This window comes from Danaus plexippus, chromosome 7 (assembly GCF_018135715.1).
Source record: "Danaus plexippus chromosome 7, MEX_DaPlex, whole genome shotgun sequence".
Classification (NCBI taxonomy): Eukaryota; Metazoa; Arthropoda; class Insecta; order Lepidoptera; family Nymphalidae; genus Danaus; species Danaus plexippus.
In genome coordinates, this window is record NC_083541.1 from 4,256,518 (window position 1) to 4,278,572 (window position 22,055).

The window sequence follows — 22,055 nt, forward strand, 5'->3', positions numbered from 1 at the left end:
GTGACAAAGAAACTGCCTGAGGATAATGCCATTTTAAATTAAAAATAATTTAAAAAGTCACCGCTCTTTTAATTGAAGAAGTAATAGCGTAACAAACATAAAGTCGGATTGAGAACTTATTCTTTTTTGAACTCGTTTAAAAAGTAGTTACATGACCCTCCTTACCTATGAGTGGAAATCCTATCAAAAATCGGCCCGGTCGATCTAAAAATGAGCCATAAGATAGGTCGACAAAAGTATAAAAGTTTTAAAAATTGCAGTTTTATATATAGTTTCGTAACTTTTATTACAAAGCTGTTAAATTAAAATAACAAGATAGACAGACAGAAATAAAAACAACTTGATAATCTCAGTCAAGGGAAAATCTGGATTAAGCCAATATAATTTTTACGACAGAAGTGCTTTTGCCGATATAGGAGTAGATAATGATCACTCTAGATCAAACAAGGCATTCTTATCTCAATCAAAGACAGTGGAATTGTGGATAAATAAAAGTATATAAATTATTGGGTGTATCGATTTTAAATCTAAATCTTAATTTCAAATTATGTTGCCTAGATAATAATAATTATAGTTTAAATACTTAATCGTATAAGAATTTAGTATTACATTTGTAGATGTTGAAAGTGGTTTAATTTTTGAATGGAATGTTCATTTTTGCGCTTTATTTGCAGCTTTGCTAAAGAATATTTTTTACAGTTTTCAACAATAAATTAAAATTTTCTGTAAGAATATAGTCAGCATAATAGTTATAATGCTGAGCGTACAGCACACAAGAGACTACAGAAAATAATATACTTTATAATTATAACCATAGAGTCAATAATTTAATGTGCATCAGTGTAAGCTTCTGGAAGTGTTTATGTTTTTAGCAAAACCACCTTAGGTAAAGTCAATGTAAGGTTTTTAAATGAAAAAACAAAAATATTACAGTGATTCAAAGCTGGTTGGTGTTGAAAGTTTTTCCAATTAATGATTAGCTGTTCCATTACTCATAAGATCGATTAAGTTTACTAGACTTATATGTGGATGTTTCAAATAGCTCTTCAGGTAACCTAAGAGTCTCGCTATATACAATATCTGATAAGGACGCTTGAATGGCTTCATCAATATTGTTTTGAGCTATAAGTAGTATCAGATGGACAATTTTTTTTATTCGAGTTTTCATAACAAACATAAATGACCAGAACTTTTCAAAAGTATTTTTATTTTCAAAACATTGTCATGTCCGATATGTGCTTCAAAGATGACTAATATAAATTGCCCTTCTAAATCTATGAATATAGTTAGGGAAAGACAATTTACAGAGATTTAGAGACTATTTAAAGAACAATCAAAAGTAAGATGGAAGTAAGTCACTTGTTCGTCTTTAAACTTGTCCACGTCTCTGTGACCTGGTGAGAAATCAATACACTATGGTCGTCATTTTTTTTTCTCAAAAATTAATCTGGGGCAATGATGAGAAGGTTTGAATATGCAGAATCTCCTTTTACCCGAGGTCGGTAGCAGTTTTTTATTTTGCAACGAGTTTAAGTGAGGCAAACGAATTTATTTCTCTTTTTTATTTGCTTCATTTCACATAATTGTCCTTTTTTAAATGTTTATAACATCAGAATGAATAAAAATAGAATAAAACTTTAACTCTACGGTTCTATTTATTTATGTTAATAAGATATTTACTTTTTAAATATGCATGTTACTTATGGGTTTATAGGAAATGTATTTGAACATATTGTTAATTCCATAATAAAGCAATTACTAGATCTAAATCAGAAAATTCGAAAACCCTCAGTTAGGAATACTAGGTTTGTATTAATTACTTTAACTCTGAATTTATAAGCTAATTCAAATAAGCGTTGAATATGGTTTCTTTATAATGATTTAAGTTGTTAAAAAGGATATAAGTAAAAAGTAAATTATATTTCTGTCTCGTGTCATTTCGATGTGTGATAGAAACAGATTATATCACAAATGGAAGATCTACCTATATTAGTTATAGAGCGTAAAATATATATAGAAATAGAATACTATTTAGAGTACTAATTAATTTAGTTTTAATTACATTCATTCATACCAATATAATCAAATAATATTTTATGAATGAAATGTTATTTAAGTTTTTAAAATACGTGATACTATTTGATTTAATTGGCCAGTAAGAAAATTAACCAAATATTTATAAACATTTTATAATGTTATTCGTTATAACACATCAGAAGGTAGAAAGACTCAGGTTATGAAAAGGAGTTACGATATTTATGAATCATATGGTGTGCCCGCAAAAGTAATACTGTGTTGTTTTTACCCTAAACATTCCTATAACACAGACGCACCTAAATTGGCCAAAGTCATTTTGTTGAAGAAGAACATTAGCAGTTATTTAAAAATCCCACGATTTTCACAGCAATAGAATTATGCCATTACTTACAAACAAGAATAAAATAAGCATTTAAATATAATAAATTTATTTGATAGGAGAGACCTGTGAATTAAAAGGCATTCAAAATTATTAAAAGAAAAAAGGCGCGTCTTATAGCACCTACGTGATTTTATTGGTATCTAAAACAATAATATTTTTCATTAATTCTTATAATAAAAGTAATCGAAATGTAAGGTTACAGACAGTTAACTAATTTTTAACAAAAATCACATGCATATTTATTTTCGATATTACTTTTATAATTTACAAATTGCTGATAACAAATCAAAGGAACGATGTTACTCTCGAAAACAATACCGGCCAGCCAAATTCGCATCCCAGAAAATTGAACAATGAGGTAACACCAACCTGAAAATTACAGTAATAATTTGATCCTTAGTCTCGTAAACGTTATAAAACGGATGGGCGTTGAGAATTAAAGGAGGAACTTTGAGAAAAATAGCTCACCAGAACAGTCCTGACACGTCTTTGGACAACAAGTGGGCCACCAGAGTCACCACGGCAAGTGCTCTTACCACCGAGGGTGTTCGTGCAAATGTTTGAAGATTGAATGTCACCGAAGACAGCGACGTTGCATATTTCATTAGTGATGACAGCCATATTGACAAAATTTAATAATTGATTTTTATTGATACTGTCAACTGAAAAAAGGTACATTTGTTTCTTTTAGACATTACATTGAATTTGAAGTTAGAAGTAAATTCAAAATATTTTCCTACCGTCGTGTGTAAGTCCATACCCAGCAGTTGTAACGACTTGACTGGTAAAGTCCTCAAAAACTTATAATCCACTGGGCAAGGAGACAGTTCCGATAGTATCTGAAAATCAAATGCGTCATTATTTTACAATCGGTTTTTTTGAATCACACAAGTTGTTTTTTAACCAATGTGATCAATACGAGTTATAGGTTTGACGAACGTTTTTATATTGGTCTTTAGATATGTTTATTTTTCTTTTAATCTAAAGTTTATTTACCGGATAGAACAACATGTTCGGGTAAACGAATCATGGCAACGTCATTATGGACAAATGCAGGATTCCACAGTGGATGGGTGACCACATAGCTGGTAAGAATTCTAGTATCGCCTGTGAAAAGCGTTTCCGATCCAAGAACAACAGTGAATCTCCAAGCTTTGCTTCTACCATCGTCCCAGCAATGAGCAGCCATTAACACTCGGTTTGTGCTAAGTAGAGAACCTCCGCATACCTCTTGTCCTGAGCTACCAGGAATATCACTTATGAGACCAGCCTGCAAATATAATGTGGTAAAAATAACACACCAGATGGATGTATAGGAACTGTAACCGATATTCGGGGTATGATAAAATCAATAAAATACTTAAAAATGACAAGGGCAATTAATCATATGATTTAGATATGAAATCATTAGTCAGAGATCTTAATTTGAGGATGATTCATAATCTATATGTTTAATTAATGATTTTATATTGCACTTATTTCCTTTGTTATTGCCATTTTTCATTCTTTGTTAATTTGTGATAATTATTATTTGTATTTATATTCCTTAAATCATGATTGTACGTATTGCAAGTTTTGTACAATTATTAAGTTATTTAATTTATTTATTTTTGAACTTTCTTCATATGAACAATGAAAGTCTATTATACTTTGATACAAAATTCTTTATATAAATATTTACGTTTAAAAACAATTATATGTACACAAAAGCAAATTAATAAGTTTATAAATACATACGTTTTTAGGTTCTAGTCTACAGTAAAACAGTTCGGAAGTGCAGAATCGTGTTCTAATGATTTTTTAAATAGAGACCAGTTTTGTTGATTCTTTGATTAATGTCGTAAGGAACGGTCAGTGTAATAAATCCTTAAAAAACAAAATAATTACCATCAAAACGAGCTTTGATAAAAATATGGCTTTTTCTTAAACTTTTTAAATATATTATGTATTTAAACATAAGGAAAGTTTATTACAACAGTTAAGGTTTTAATTGAAATATCTTGATGCATCCCTTTCATATCAAATACTTCTAGGATTCATTGGATATGGGGCATTTACTGAATGAATCCTCAAGTTGATTGATGAAGTCCAAGTACTGTCACAATTAGCTTTGTTATATTTTACTCTTGATTCGTTTACTCCTTCCAATGATCATTTGTGTTTATACTTATTAGCGTTTCTTTGACTTTAAGTATTGTTCAAATAAAACACTAAATTCAATAGGAGTCCCACAAGGTGACTTATTGTACACTTCTCTTTTAATAATGTACAGTATTCATTGATACTTTTTTAAAACATTCCTTTTGAAACTAAGCGTATATAGGGTAAACTCAAACATTAGTATTCTGACATATAAATGGTGCTACTAGTATAAAAAGCGTTTTGTTAAAGTGTGCGCAGCGAGCTTACAATCAATCAAAGCAATAACGAAATAAATATTATGAGCAGTGTGAAAAAAGTGAAAAACAGGAAAATCGACTGGCAAATTCAGAGAACCTATGGCATAATTCTTTGGATTCGCATAGTATAATTCAATCCATAAATGGCGACTGTTACGCGTCGATATTGAAGCGTTACAGAGATTTTAAGAAGAAAATAATGCTGACGAGATAATGCATCCCGTCCTCGAACTTCTGTATCCACAATTTCCTCCAGATCTGGTCTCTAGCGAATGTTTACTGGCTTAGTATTAGTATCGCTGTGATAAAGAAGTTATAGCCAAACTGAAGCCTATTTTGAGGGTAAGGACAAATCATACTACAAAAATAGTATTGAAAAAATATATGACCTCTGTAATAAACAAAAAAAGTTTTATTTTTTGCTAGCCCACGAACTTTTCAGCTCACCTGATATACAAAAAAATTGCTGATATACCTATTAAGTCTTCTGTTGCAATTCGTTTGGTAATTTAAAATCTTTAAAGTCAACAAGATTCGAAACTAAAATTTCTCGGGTGTTGCAAATTAAAATAATATTATTTTTTTGTTGTCAGTTACGTGTTCTTCATAATAACTTTATCCTTTCTAATTCATACATTGATATTACATAAAAGCGGTTTCCACTAAGTAAATTTTTATCAAACTTTATGTGATCTGTATATTATGTCAGGCTTGCTTTTGTATAAAATCTAAATAAAACATTATTTATTGTGTAAATATATCTGAATTTGAGAGTACAGTAGAGTATTATTATTTATTTTTATAACTTTTGTAAATTTTTTTAACTGACAATTAATAAATAGTACGAGTGCTTACGTATTTGAAAAACCGTTGTTACGAACATATGACCCCTTAAATTCTATTGTTTCCATGTTGTATATACGAACAGCGAAAAATATATGTAAAATATGTTAAAATCGTAATATTTAATCGTCTTTAATTGAGATCAGGAATACATGTCAATAAATATTTTTAAATTTATAGACTTATGTGATGAATATCAGTGTAATACGTGCTTATATTAGTTTATATTTGTCTAACTGTCTTGAAACATTCAACTGTTTACATGTAAGATGAAGAAAAATACAGACTCATTCAATACATATGCGTAAGTCTCATCTAGAAGTTATTATGATAATTTTATTTTTATTTTTTTAATTAGGTTATTATGTAATATATCTCTCTAACGAAATTATTCTGCTTACGAGCTCTGTTTCACACATATTTACTTTACTTACTTTTAAAATTTCTTGTTACTTTTTCGAACTGTTTCTTATTTATAGAATTTATTAAAATCCAACTATTATAGAAGTTAGGTATTATCTACTCGATTAATCATAAAATCAAATTACTCCACTTTAAGTTATCGAAGTTTTAAATACGCAAAATCTTTACATAAAAAAATTATAATGTTGAAAAAATATCTAGAATTAGCAGATTAATGAATGTCCGATTCGCATTTGATAAAAGGTGTTATCGAAATCATTTGCAGGTAGTTACTCATCTCTATGAGGGTAACGACCTCTACATTATACTAGAGGAATATATACTACGAATATTTTACTTTATTAATGGAGTAGTTTTTTTTAGTCCAGTCCATTTATTGTATGAAGCGTCTCTTCCATTTTCAGGTATAAATCATAAATGTCATAGAGTGTTATACTCTAAAATATAAATTATATACGACATTAACAAAGATATTGAATTAATGCACATTTTTTCCAATAATTATAAAAAAAATATTAGTGAAATTTTTAAACATAGTCTAAGTAATATATGCAGATATTATATTTTTTCAGAATATGTGAATTTTATATGAAGTTTCTTAATTTATAGATCAGCATTTTCATATAAATATATTAAAGTAAAGTTATTAATTGTCAATACAAGTCTGTGTTCGGGGCCGGTCGATATCGGTTCAATAACGCACATACAATGAGACTTGATTGGCTTGTTCGTTGACAGATATTGATGCGATCTTGACAGACGTGCATACAGCGCAGCTCCTGAAGCTATATCTACATTACTCTGTATACAGGCTGCTGGCTAGTTTAAAAGATACCATCATCTCAAACAGAGGGATAGAAAAATAATGATTATAACACTGTATGTCCCGCTTCAAATCTTTCAGAGATTTGCAACGATTTCAATTTAGTTTGTTGTTTTTTTTTTTAATTATAGAATTCAATATGATGAAATGAAGGAACTTTGAGGAATAAACGTTGCATAGATAATCATTTTAATATTAATTTGAGCAATAATATTAGATTTGAAATATTTATAGTTATATATAAATCTGAATTTATAACTATGTTTGTCTTTATGTTACTAGTTCATGGGTAGTGCAGTGTGTAAGTGCAGAAACGTGTACCAATGATTTTTTAAACAGCGACCAGTTTTGTTCATTCCTCGGTTTATGTCCGGATTGAACAGCCAATGTAATGTATCCTTAAAATGTTAAATTTAATTCCATCAAATAGACCTGCTTTTGGTAATATTACACTAGTTTTTTTAATGTTTCTGGTTAATGACTACATAATTTTTGTATTAAATAGCAAATTATATAAATAGCTAAAGATAATTTATGTGTTACCTATATTTTTCGTGCTGTATTTAAATTTCTGAATTGCTGATGTTAAGGATCGGGTTATACAATTATCAGTTTAATCATTTACAGTGTTTTATGTAAAATCGTTATATTAAATATATATTTTTTTAATTTTATCAATTATTGACATGTTAGAAATTAAATGATCTTCAGCAGTACCATTCTAAGGCAAAATGTTTTTTGTTATGGGTACTTTGCTTTAGTTGGTGATTTTAACGAGGCCCGAACGGCATTAATCGCGCTAATTAAATTTACGCTCTGCTATGACTAATTTATTCGATAAAAAATTTACCTCTCGACTGGACTGAAGCCGCTAAAATGTTATTGCGTATATAAAAGAATAGTTATGGCTTTATTGATTGAATAAAATTGAATGTTCACCTAACCTAGGCTTTTTTTAAAACAGCCCAAAAGTTAGTGACAAAACTCAAGTAAATTCAATATTAACATTGATTCATAAAAAAATCATATTGTCATTTTAATCACACCAATGGTGTAGGTGTATTGGATGCTAGCCAGATAAAAATAATCAGTTTACTGCCAGTCACTAGATTTTTTAAAACAATTTTAATGTTTGTAAAAAAAAATAAACTTGGATAATATAATGAATTTTTTCGTGAACAAAAAATAAAATTTTAGCGGCCATTGCGGATAATATAGCAGTGATGACGCCAGGTTACGTGCTGATTCTAATTGGCGTCGGTGTTCGCTGGCGTCGGCCCGTGGCTCTCGCGAGTCGATTACGACCCCATTGCTCCTTCTAGCTTTTTGTTTATGAACATAGTAAGGAATATCCGCAAAAAAATAAAACGATTTTAAATTGTTTTTAATTTTAAGTAAACGCATCCCTTACTTTTTAATATATTAGCTATTTACCTTATTTATCGACTTTAATCTCTTTAAAATAATGCGCACAAAGATATGTACATCACATTTCCTTATAATTTTTTTCATTTAAAATATTCTTTAGCATTCTTGTTGCGTCACAGGAAATTTTATAGCTATGGATCAAAAAGCTAGGAAAATGTGAATTATTTTCGCATATATTGCCGACAAGTAAAAACATTCCACAAAATTAATCTACTTCTCATTAGTATGATAATACAATAAGTAGACAATTTAAATATAATAACAGAAATTTTTTTAGTTACTAACTCAAGTTTGACAAAAGTAATTTTCATAATCTGATTATTTTGCGCTTTATTTAAAGCTAAATGGTGCTTCAGCGATAATATTGTCTGGTTTCCTATATAAAAAAATTGACAAAATTTTATTAGTTAAAAAAAAAACAGCCGACTTTACGTGAATTTAAATATTTTTCCTGATTAATGAGTAACATTTATCAAAATATTTTTATATCTTATGCTTTATAGAAGACTAAGAAGATCTGGTTTTATAAACATATTTATCGAGTTATCACTTTGTCTTTCTTTTATATTGTGTTTTTGTAAAAACAATAGTACTTGATGTGAAGTATCATAAATTTGAAATTCTCATAATAATTAAATTAATCGACAAATTTAATGACATTTTCATCAGTAGAGACGAAGTTCTAAATTTCATCTTAAGTAAGACAGGATTTCGGGGTGTAATACGATTAAATAACATCTTGGAATGGAGGGAATAGCTTAAGGCTTAAACATTAATCGAATTTAGGTCTCCGAAAACAGTTCAGCATCACATTACGGTTGGTTCAAGATTCACTTGATACTTGCAACTAGATTACTCAGCTCTTGACAGTGAATCCAGATGCCTTCGATTGTAGATGTCAAGAGGCAGTGAGGAGCAGCGAATGCGATACCGTTGTGTATTGCATAAAACACTTCAATGGTTGGACGCATTGGTAGGTTATGTGGCTAGTATTAATGGCTTATACTCGAAATTCCGAAACTCGAAACTCGAAAAACCCAAAACTAGAAAATTCCAAATAGACCTTATTTATCTTGGGTAATGTTTAACTCGTAGTAAATGAAAAAAAAAATTGTTTATGAATATGTAATTTTGTATTATAACTATGTTTTACCCAAATACATTAATTGGTTTTTGCTTAACGTCACGTATACTATAATATATTGGTAAAAGACGATTTGGTTTATTAATGTATTTTAAGTGGTGATATCAAATACAAAAAAAAAAAAAACATCACACTAGCATCTCCGTCATGATATAATACGTTATAAGTCTTGTAGCTTGCCTCCTTCAACTATTTAAATCTTAATTAATGTTTTATAAAAGAAAACATGATAAAAATATCTGGTTTGCATGCAAAAAAATGATGATAAAATATATTGGTAAACTATTTTCCATAGACAAACTTTTATTTTATACTCAAAAAAAATTCTACAAATGGTCACACAGACTTTAAATCGAATTCGCATTGCTTTTTTCAAGGGGTTTGATATTTTTTGAATCTGCCGCATTCCCCACCACTTTGGGATTTTAAACGTGTTAATGTGTTAAAAGGATGTCCATTAGGGGCGGTAAATTCTTTTACCTCTTCCATTATGGCTCTGTAAGGTGCATGTATTTGAAAGCCTTTCCTCGTTATAATAATGAAACATACTTTGACATTTATATGAAATTTATTAGTATCATTACAGGTTTTTTGTACGTCAAACTAAAATATGTAAATTGATATCAAAGGTCAACGCTTTTTGGATTGTTAAATGCAAACGGATTGAATTTTTATCTATCTATTATTCCTGTACATAACATCGTGTAATTTGTTTGTAATATGAAAGTGAATAAAATATAAAAAGTTGCCAGTTTTTAAATTTCATGTGTCATAGAATATGTTACACGGAAAGGTTAATACAAAATGGCATTCAAAAAATTTAAACAGCGATATGATAAAAAGTACATGAGTGTGTGTAACACAATCGTGCCGGCGTTGTTGTTTGCAAGATTATCTCGACGTAAACCTGGCTTACCCATAGTTTACACATAACTATCGATCGAATATGTGAATGACAGTATGAGGGATAATTGATCCGGACGGCGACATCGCTCGATTTTGACACAACCGATGGCAGCAAAATATATCCTTTAATAGGATACTATAAAATATTCGTGTATTGTTTTATATTAGAGTTTTTTTTGCATTTTTCTAAAATTATTATTCATATAAATATGATTATATATTAGCCGTGTCTCAGATTAAGTGTGTGGCGATCAAACATAGTCCCCAATGAACATCAGATTATTTGTTATACTGATATATAATCTAAATTACTGTTAAGCTTTACTAACATCGACTCAATGTATGTGGCGTGAAAAATAACGAACATCCATCAAACGACTTTATATTGCTTTCAAAAGACATAAATTATAAAAGAAATATTAAATATAATAAACATAGGAGTACATTTTCTGTTGAAATTGTTTGTTTTGATTTTCATTTACGATGTTATAAACGCAAGATCTTCAGGTAACACTGATAAAATATTCAGGAGAGTACATTTCTTGTTCGTGTATTGTTAGACGTCATTCACTTACAGGTATCGATTCCGGTGTTTGACGGCTCATGTATAATTAAGTTGAACGATATTTCTGATGATTCTGAAACATCCCGACATTGATATACGTATTAATAATTCAATTGACATTTAGAATGTGTTTATAGATCTGGCACTTTAAGTACACCTCTATGGACAGATTAGGTTTCTGAATTAATTAAAAAAAGTAAATTTTAATAAACAAAATCAACTATTTAATATGAAAAAGCAACTTTTATTTCTTTAATTTGAGATCATGTTTTTGTCGTTACTATTTTTTGTTCGAAACATAAAAATTGTTGAATAGATCATAATTAAAGTCATGTTTGTTTCGTTGAATTTTTTATGTATGAAGTAAAAAAATCTCTTATATTTTTTAGTATTCGGTATTTGTTATATTTGAAATTTCTATGCTAAAAGCTAATTAATTACAAGCAGGCCGAACTGGCCGTCACTGAGCCACTCGAGACTGCGTAATCTATTGAAAACTCATAATTAAATATATTTAAGGTCAACACGACTGCTGACATGAATGTCATCGTGCCGAATAACGTTGGAGTACCCTTGTTACTGCAATTACGCAGTTAAAATGTCCGGTTGACTGAAAGTTTTTACCGCGAATTTGTCATGTAAAGTGACAGTTTATAACATAATTTACATCCACACCCTTTTCAAATCATACCAATAAACGTATAGGATTATATTATATTTTAATATCTAATTACGAATTTGAAGAGCCGCCATCAGTGACGTCAAAATAAATAGCTAATGCTACCCCAATAAAGCTGGTTAAAATGTCCACTCGGATGAAAGTTTTCATACAATAACGCGGCCGGTTAAAATGTTCATTCGGACTTAATGACATTACGTGACATTTAAATCATCAATCAAATTAAAGTCCTCACTCTCTGCTTGTACTTTTTGAAATAAAATGAATCATTTTAAGCTCCACGGATATAAAGTTGGCATTTTATATTATCTAGAAATTTTTCATAAACTTATAAAAATATTTAAAAATTTATCTGATCCTGTTTCAATAGAATCTCTGGCGGTATAAAATAAATAATGTAATGTTAAAATAAATCTCATTTCATCTTAATGTCGTCAACGTATGCGGAGTGTTTAATAATTTTATTACAAGTATAGATAAATAGAAGTAAGTGGTGAAACTGTGTCTTCATCGTCGTGAGTGCTTCCACTTGTCGCGCCAACTTAGTTCGGATGGCAACTGAATTAAATAGTTTCCACTTTCCTATGGAAACTGGGTTGTTGTAAATAATTTGCGTCATATACTATGAATTTGACGTTATGAATTACTTTCAAAGTTACCGAGACACGTGTTATATGTATGTAGTTAATATTGTATTAATTAAATACGTTTCTAGCTTTAAAATTTATATTGAAATCTCGAAAGTATAACTACTTATCAACATAGATTTTTTTTTATTTTTTTTTTGTTTTTCGTTTATCGGTTTCAACAGAAACAAAGGACCTTAATATGGAGTTTTATTTTATTTCAATCATCTTACTATTGACCTATATTATTAAAAAAAATGAGGTATAAACAAATGCGCTATAGGATATCGAAAGATAAAGAATTAGATAGACAAGTGATATAACATTTTTTTTTGTAACGACAAATTAATATTTACCATTTAAATGAAACTAATATATTTCGGATCACGGTTATGTATAACCGTGATCATGATTGCTGAAGAGTAATCGAAACGTCGGGATTATGTCGTTTTTAAAATAATAAAATCCGAAATATATTAGTTTCATTTAAATTAATAAAACTCGCGAAAATCTTAGATCTCATTAATATTTACCATGTTCAATATAAACCTATCAAAATTGGAAGTTAACTCTTTAACTTGTTCGTACTTCTGTATATGTCCATGCAAAGATAGGTAGCATAATGTATGATCACTATCTTTTAGGCTTCTAAAATGTTATTTAAAAACATATCATAATATCATATTAAAATAGTTTACAGTGAGTTCGCAATACATTTTATTAAGTATTCTAACTTTTTCGAGAGTACACTGTCATTAAGTATTCACTTAGCATTTACATATAGGTTGTTATTTTTTTTTGGTAATATGACAAGGAGTTTAAAAATTATATATACGTTACAATTACTAGGGTATAATATGTGGAATTTACAATCTGAAGACTATGCCCACAACATCGCTTCCCCGTCCCAAAGGAATATCGCTCTTTGCCGATATAATATGATAGCTTAAGACTGCGCCATTAGCGGAGTTTAACTTTCCGCTACAATTTAATTTTTGCTGCTTTATTATATTTCAACTTATATTATATATATTAAAATAAAAAAAAACGTCTCAAATGTTCTGTTTATTGTAAAGAACATTCCGGCTACATTTGACTTATGTTGGAATATTCAACCGCTGGGACAGCTGTTATAATATATTGTCTATAATAAACAGGCATATTTTCTTTCTTTCTAAAATAGGCTATTTATGATTACATAAATTAAATTTTATTTTCACACTTATTCAGCATTTGAAGGCAACAAAAAGGATATTATCACATCAATTCTGTCAAGGAACAATGTGAAGGTAGAAGTCGCTGCACGTTTTGTACAAAGGCATTAGAATGTTAAATATAATTTTGTTCTATACGTCAATTCAGTCTCTAGAGACAACAGTTTGATACATCGCCAACTAATTAATGATGATAAATTATATAGACGTGCCGTCACTCGTTCCAACTGTCAGGAGTTCGTGCCAATCTGAGATAGGGTTAGTTAGAAACTTATTACTTGTCTTAGACCCGCAAGGGACGAGGCATGTTACATTTTAAATATATATTTTTTGGGAAGATTAGATTTTATATCTATTAAAAAGCCTATTAACTGATTCCAGAGTTAGTAATAATATTGTTTGCTTCATGAAATTCTAACATGTGATAACTGTTATCTATCTACCAGTGTCACTTCAATATATTCTTATTTTTACTACGTCAAAGTTCTTTTCAACTTCTTCCGATAATTTTATGATGATATCAGAACAATCTTAAGTAATATTTTTCGGCTACTGTGATTTTATATATTCAATATTGATATAAAATAAAAAATAAGAACGTCTTTGTAACTTAACTGCATTGAGAATGTGACAGAAATATAATAATATTGTTTTACAATACATAGATAGATAACTCAAAAATTCTTGTATATGCATAAGAGAAACATCTACAAACATCTCACGCATATAGTAAACATGAGATATTGATATTATTTTTTTATTATCATAGATGTGGATGTGGGTACACGTACACGTACATGCACACGCATACAAATCAACCTACCTATACATTGATTTTCTAAAACATAACTAATGTTACCGTACTTCGTTGGGTGAATACTATTAAAAGTTGAAAACAAATTTGTGCAATATCCGATTGAAAGTTGACCTGAAATGAGTTTAAACCAGAAATTTCAATTATAACTGTTTATTACTTGGTTATAAACAAATACATTTGTCATAAAACTGTTCGGTAGTTAGTTGAACATTAAAAAAGATTTATTTTTAATTTCTTTCGTTAGTCGTATAGAGTAAGATTAACTAAAATGTGTTGGCTGTTTAACGAGCACTGAAGTTTAAATGTTAAAAAAATATTAAAATTATACTCGGAATTTAGTTTTAAAAATAAATTTATGTGAGATATAAGACAGTGAAAAAAATTGCTTTGTATTAAATTAAAAACTTAAACAACTTCATTTAACTTTTTATAGCTAAAAATTTAGAGCATGCATGTGAAGTGAACTTAATTTAACTCTATTATAAATGTAATAAAATTTCAACTCGTTAATAGTTATGAAAAATATAGTCACGACGTTCTGCTCCTAAATCACAACTGGTGTTGACAGATGACAGGTATTTGACATGTTGTGTGTTATGTTGCTGTTATCATTTACAACTAGTACTTTTAAATATTTGCTAATTTATTATTATGATATAATATGTACATACTTCTCACAATGATGTTATTTATGCATAAATACCATTCACAGATAGCATTCTCAACGTACTGAATTAAGTAACCGTAAAATAATTTTCACTAATTTATTCTGTATATATTTCTTTGTAAGATATGAATTTAAATAAATATGTTTATAATTTTGATAAACTATGCATAATTGAAATAAAAATTTAGTTATTTATTTTTGGGTAAAAATGTATGACAGAAAAAATGTCCCTCGCGTGGCGACATCATTAATAGATCGTATGAACAGCGTGACTTAGCGAATTGTTTTAAAGTTACATAAAATATATCAAAGCATCGAATGCATCGGATCCCTTCTTGTTGTGGGGTGGATGTTGAGCTCGCATGACTGGGTACAACCAGTATAACCACTTAGCGGAGTATAATTTTCAATGAGTAATGGCGACTAGGCCAACCTAGGTCAGTGCATTGTAGCGGAAGAAATCTCTGTGTATGATATATTTAGGAAAAATTTTGTGGTGAAATAAGTTGTATGAATCGAACAAAAACAAGTTATTTTTTTATAATTAAATTATAAAAGAAGCGAGGTGTATGTAGTCTTTTTAATCACCATTTTCATGCCACAACAGACAAAGATACTTGTACCAATATTGAAACTGGTAAGAATAAAATTGATTACAAATTCCGAATAAAAAAAATATCCGAGAATATAGTTAAAGAAGATTCATTCCGAGTCGTTAAACACTTCAATGTAATTGAGAGCTATAATTTATTTACTTTAGATATTAAGATAAGACATCCTCACTTCCGCGAGGGGCTGGCTGGTCATATTTATCTCCTGTATCGGGATGACAGGACGTTCTAAGTTCACAAGATAACAAGGATAGGAAATGACATTTCTGATTTAGAGCTGACATTTGGTTGTTTAATTATTTGATGGCATTATTGTATCATGAATAAAAGTTATATTATATCAATAAATTTACGAGTTACTTTTGTTGCTGTTTATTGAGATCTATGTTTAATAAAATTCATTGACGAACAACCTGTGACCTTCGGAATATTGCGTTCTAGTTACTTCACCAATTAAACTATCGCGTCCTAACTCGAGTCGGAGATTTAATCATTCTATATATTTAACCGTTATAGCCACAGAGTTGAAATGTTTTTGGTTTTCTTAAAAAAATCCTAATGAATAATTTCCTAACTTTGCAATATAAAACAAACATTGTACCGATATTAAATTCGTGTAATTATGTTTTTAATGTTAAAGCAATGTTGAGCTAATAGGATTATTGCGTTCCAGTCCCTTTAGCAATTGATCTATCATTCCGAAGGTGGCAGTGTAGATGAATTTGTTATTCCATACTTTTTATTTAATTTTAAATATTAGCTCACCATTGTTTATCTCTTAACAAAATAAATGCACGATCGATGATTGATTGACGTCAGTTTTGGGTTACGAAAAAATACGAGAATCAAATGATATTAAGGCTTAAACATAAATAATAAACTATAAATCAATTAAAATTTCTTTAAATTATCTATACCCTGATACGAACTCAATTTTAAAATTATATAGTCTTGAAACAGATCTCGAAATTTTCATTCAAATTAACTGAATATTAAAAACTTTTATGAAAACTATGTAACATACATGCCGTACTCGAAGGACTTAAGCAACAATGTTTAATAGTTTTAAACAAAAAGTTTAGATTTAGTTTAGACGCTTTTATAATTCTAGTTAAGTTTTATTGTAGCATTGGCTTTATGTGCACTTAGACGAAAACTCGCCGGCGCTAGGAGTGTTTGTGTTCAAACGGTATACTAGGGAAAGGAATAAAATAAAAGACGCCGTCTTTAAATGCAGGTGTATAGAGGAAGTTAATAATGGACAAAGCTGTTGTGGAAAGCCTGGCTCATGTTTGTACATACTAGTCTCTTTCCCCTAATCTCCTCAGTTTTCACGATATGGTCCAAGTTATGAAATATTTTTATAAAATCAATGAGGTCAAAATTCTACTAATAGTCCAATTTTTTTTTCTTAACTGTATTAGGTCATGTATCATTTGTCTCTTTAGGTCGTTTTAAGTTATTTTGTTAGTTGACGACGGACTGCAAATATCTATTAGTTAGATATATTTAATATAAAATTAAGTCAATATTATAGTATTTATAGAAGAAATATTGTGACATAGGTATAAATGAATTTTAAGCTTATATATTTTTTTTCATATATTAATTACTGAGTGTTGCACGAGTAAGAAGAAAAGGAAAAATCAACAAGTTCTCATAACTTAAGCAGTGCTATAACAGTAATGCAGAACACATAGCCAGCACTCACGAGCCGCGATTGTTCTTTTCTAGCAGAGAATTAACAAACATGTATGATTTTAATACCGCACTCAAAATGTAGGGAAAATAAGAAGCTTTTAATCTAAGTATACGTATCAATTTTTCTCGCTTCTTTCTGCGATTGTACGCATATTTAGCTTAAGACCATAAAACACGTATGTTTTTCATAATACGTGATTCATGAATTTATATGCGACGTCTAATTTATGTTATACATTTAAAATGATTTTTTTAAAAGCCTCCTGTTATATCGGCTAGCAAATTGTTATAAAATAGTCTTTATCAATATGTAGTAGATATATATTCTATTATTAAATATATGTTTGATAAATAGAGTATAGATAGTCATTTTAATTATTTGAGTGTACAAAACGAAAGAGTTATTCTGTCTTAGACATTTATATTCTCTTTTTAAATTTCTCATGTATTTATTCAGATATAGAAATAAACTTTAGTTTTTCATAAAGAATTTAAAATGTCACGTCTATTCGCCAGAGTGTGTATAAAATTTATTTATATTTTAATGTACGTATGTTATATGCAATGAGAAGATATGTATATTATAAAAATCTTTTTCGATTAATAGTTTATTTTGGAAGAAGTAAATTAAATAATACGTATGAATGTACATTGTACATATATCACTACATTTCTCGATCTCAAAAGTCATGAGATTTCATTCAGTATTTGTGGTAATTACTGTAATACGAGCAAACGGGTTCTATTCTAGGACTAATGTTGTGTGAATTGCCTAATGGCATTGATTCAGAGTACGTCCAGATCGTTCGCTTCAAAACTAGTTACATTACACATATAATTTTGATTAATTGTCTTCTATTATTAAAGTATTCTAAACCACATTTAGTTAAAATTAATAATAACTGAACAAATACATTATTCATATTTTGTATATAACATTACATTATCTATGTAATACCTTTATAATCTCGAACTTTATGTCATAGAATCTCGAACTAAGTAAAGATAAATATATATATATGTCATAAAAAATAATTTGTGAGAATTGTTTATTAGATTATGTGTGTATATGCATGTAAGGCGTTGCGGCTAAGTTGGCGGACGAGACATCGCTCAGCTACCGCAATCGTAACCGCTTGTCCAGTACGCTGCATGCCTGTGTCTAACGTTATTATGGAACGTGTCACCGCAATATGTACGTGGTACGATGAATTAAAAATACCTCCTGGGAATATTGTGGTGATCAAAAATATTGGATTTACAAAGGAATGTTACTCCCTTCCTTGCATTCTTGATATATTGTGTTCATTTGAAACCTTAATGTCGATACTTGAACAAAAACTTTGAAATTATTTTATATAAAAATGCTCTAAAAGAAGTAAGGCTTAGAATACAATAAGGTTAAAAATTTAAATAATTTTAGCCCGAACAATTAATTGTTAAAGTTTCTACAGTCTACAGAGGACGGGTAATGTTTATAATTTTACACTTATAAGTCTATGATGAAGATCCATTTGAAAATCCGACAAGCTCTTTGTTCCTCGTACGTATTTATATAACTTCCCCTTAAGATATCATTTCAAGACTCTTGGGAATTGATATGAGCACTCGGTAGATTTATTTGCCTTGTAACTAAGCTGTTTTAATTATTACAGTTCATTATAGAACATTATAAAATATTGTTGGCTGTAAATTTAGTTTTGAATGAGAAATTATTTCATATGTTTACTTGATATATTTCTAACCTTTATATATCACCGAAATATTTGTTGTATATTAAAGATATATTTATTACGAAGATTTTATTGCTAATTTTGATTTGAGAAGGTTTTTAATTGAAAAAATAATCGATATTTATGCGTTAATTTTAGTTTTACAATAGTCATTGTATACAATCATTTAAGTATAAATAATTTTAAATGATATCCAACAGTACTGTGTAAACGCTATAATCCTACCCCATTTATACACCGTTGGGCACAATTCAGCTGTGACGACGCACTAAGAATCTGTAATTCACTTTGCTATTAGAAAAACTTCTGATATTCATAGCTAATCAAATATTATATTACGATTTAATAATAATTGTAGGTTTTTTAAAATTATTTATCAGTATCATTAATATATAAACTTCCGTCAGTAAGCAAAAGTATATAAAATCATTTTTGTATAATTTAATCGGCGCTTGTGCTCTTTATCCGACTGAAGATGGAATGGATCCAGTGTGGGCACTTTCATATATCTTCTTATCTCACTAAACTATCACTTGGTATAAAGTTGTAGTCGGGATGTAGTCTCTGGTCTTAAAGTGATTTAAAATGAGATTTCCATAGAAAATATTTTCACAAGCATTTTAGACGTCTTTCCGTGGCTTATGCACAGCAACAAACAGTATCAATATTGTTTATATATATGAATATATGAGTATGGATTTGAATATATACGTATATTATGTTTCGTTCACGTTATTATAATGAAAGGCTGTTGGAAAATAAAGAGAGAAAAATAAGCTAAAACATATTGTTTAATATTAAATCGTAAATTGTTAATTGAGAAATAAAAATGTATATTCAAGCAAAGCCTTTATCAAAAGGCGTTTTGAATTAATCCTATTTAATTTTGTTATCTTGTTTCCTGTGTATATTGTTTTACTTCAGAATATCACACGAGTTTTTTATCTTTGAACTTGTGTTATTTAAAATAAAAACCTCCCTAAGGATTTCAATCTTGATTGACACTAAGCCGATTAAATACTCCGGTAATCAATGTATTAAAAATTTACAATATATTATAAAGACCCATTATTTTTGAGTAGATTTAAATGTTTGAATTATTGAATATTATTCATTCTTTTTATGTATACAAAAATTTAAAGTGTTAGTATGTATATGTTAGATACATAGAAGTTTTACCCCGTCGGAGCCGCTGGTCCCAATCGGTGCATTGAAATAAACAAAATGTAACCCTCTCACTGATTAACGAACTTCATACAAGACTTACAATGTACGATAATCGAATTACGTGCACCAATCCGTTCCTTGTTTTTATTGGATTTGCCCTTTCGCTGTGAATATTTTAGGGTTCTGTGAAGTTTAAATTAAAATGAGTGAAATCATTGTATTGAATTACACTACTATGCTATATACCGATTATATTTTGATAAAAATTATCCTGTTTCCATACAAAATAAAGTTATAATTTTTGTAGTAATTACCATATATTAAAGATTTACACAATAAATACTCATTAATTAGTACATAAAGAAAGAATGCTAATATTTACAAATGTTTTCATCTCATGTTTAAAGAAAAAAACGCTACAATTTCATTTTCCTTTGTAAAATTTGACGGTGTACAAGACGGCGCATACTATATTCATGAAAATTCATCTTATGATTTGACGTAAGAAGGAAGTTAAGGTTTCCATTTGAATAATCTATAAAAAGCGGGATGCCCTCGTTGGATGAGATGAGCTTTAGAGACTGCTTTGGAATTTTTTTAGGATTAGACTCGGTTCACACATTTTTACTTATATACAATATCATTTTAAGAATAACTCGACTTAATATTTTCAATAATAATGTAACGTTATTTTATATATTAGTTCTTATAACTTTGATAATGAATAGCTTATAAGATATGTCCATACAAGTTCATTATCTTCAGTATGCAAGGATAGATTCTTATTGATTGAATCTACCCTCGATGATAGAGACCTTTACAGTTTCAATTGAAGTAGATAATAAATTGAAATACTTTTAAACTTGTTCTGTAATGTAGAATAAGCATCTAATATAATTTGTGTAATTTATGAAGTATTATTCAAAGAGAATGAATAAACGAGATCATTCTCTATCCTGGTAAAGAAGATTTTATGGGTTTCCTTTGTATTCTGTATTTAAAAAGAATTCATTATTATATCAAAATGTAAGATATAAATTTTCTATAAAATAATGTATTTTAAAAGATAAAATTATTTGTTAATAACTTTATTGCTGAAGATTCAATAAAAAAATTCTAACTTTAAATACAAGTATAAAAAATACATTGTTAAACTTTATATATTAACATGTTGAACAAAATTGTCTTCATTTAGATAAACACCATAACGAAACATCACATCAAAATATAGTATTTAATCAATAAGTCTGAAACGTGTATTTAATTAAAGACCAGCCAGTTTTGATGTACGATGAAATTATGACCGTAACATTTGTGTTCTCGTAGCCGACACGATTCTCGTAGCCGACGCGGTTCTCGTAGCCGACGCGATTCATCATTAGCCGTGACGCAGCCGGCTCACTCGTCCGACCCCGTCGCCGCAGAGCGTGACTGTTTATGGTCCGTGACTTCACCCCTTCTAAACACAGACACGTGTAGGATTAATAGTGATTTTTCTACATTTATCCCCAGTCGACATCACCGAATGTTCAGTTTTGATTGAATTTTAGATGCAATTATAACGATTATTGATACAGACAGCATAGAGGATATTCATTTTATATTATTCATGTTTATAAAGCGGCAAAGAATAAGAATAAAAATTAATATTTTTTTTAGGTATTTTACACCAATTCCTAACTTAATTACAGGCAAGAAAAATTTTTGTTTGGCTTTTGGCTTCCTCAACTAATTAACTATGATTCAGAAAACACCTTAGTAAAAACGTAAAATATTTATTAAGTACTTCTTGTGAAGAAGCTAACATAAAAGCAACTTTTATAATTTAAAACTGCTAAACACCGTATGAGTAAACGAAACGACCGTAGTTACTAAAGTCCGTGATTCATA

At 29.1% G+C, this 22,055-nt stretch overlaps 1 protein-coding gene across 1 annotated transcript; it reads right to left on the bottom strand.

Annotated features, from left to right (window-relative positions):
* Nucleotides 1-2,704: 2,704 nt before the first annotated feature.
* On the bottom strand, nucleotides 2,705-21,541 carry LOC133318777 (chymotrypsin BI-like). Its single transcript, XM_061521010.1, has 4 exons — nucleotides 21,470-21,541; nucleotides 3,416-3,689; nucleotides 2,888-3,081; nucleotides 2,705-2,788 (listed from the first exon to the last, which is right to left on the bottom strand). The coding sequence occupies exons 1-4, from the start codon at nucleotides 21,539-21,541 to the stop codon at nucleotides 2,705-2,707; spliced, it is 624 nt and encodes a 207-aa protein (XP_061376994.1).
* Between the last annotated feature and the right edge of the window lie 514 nt (nucleotides 21,542-22,055).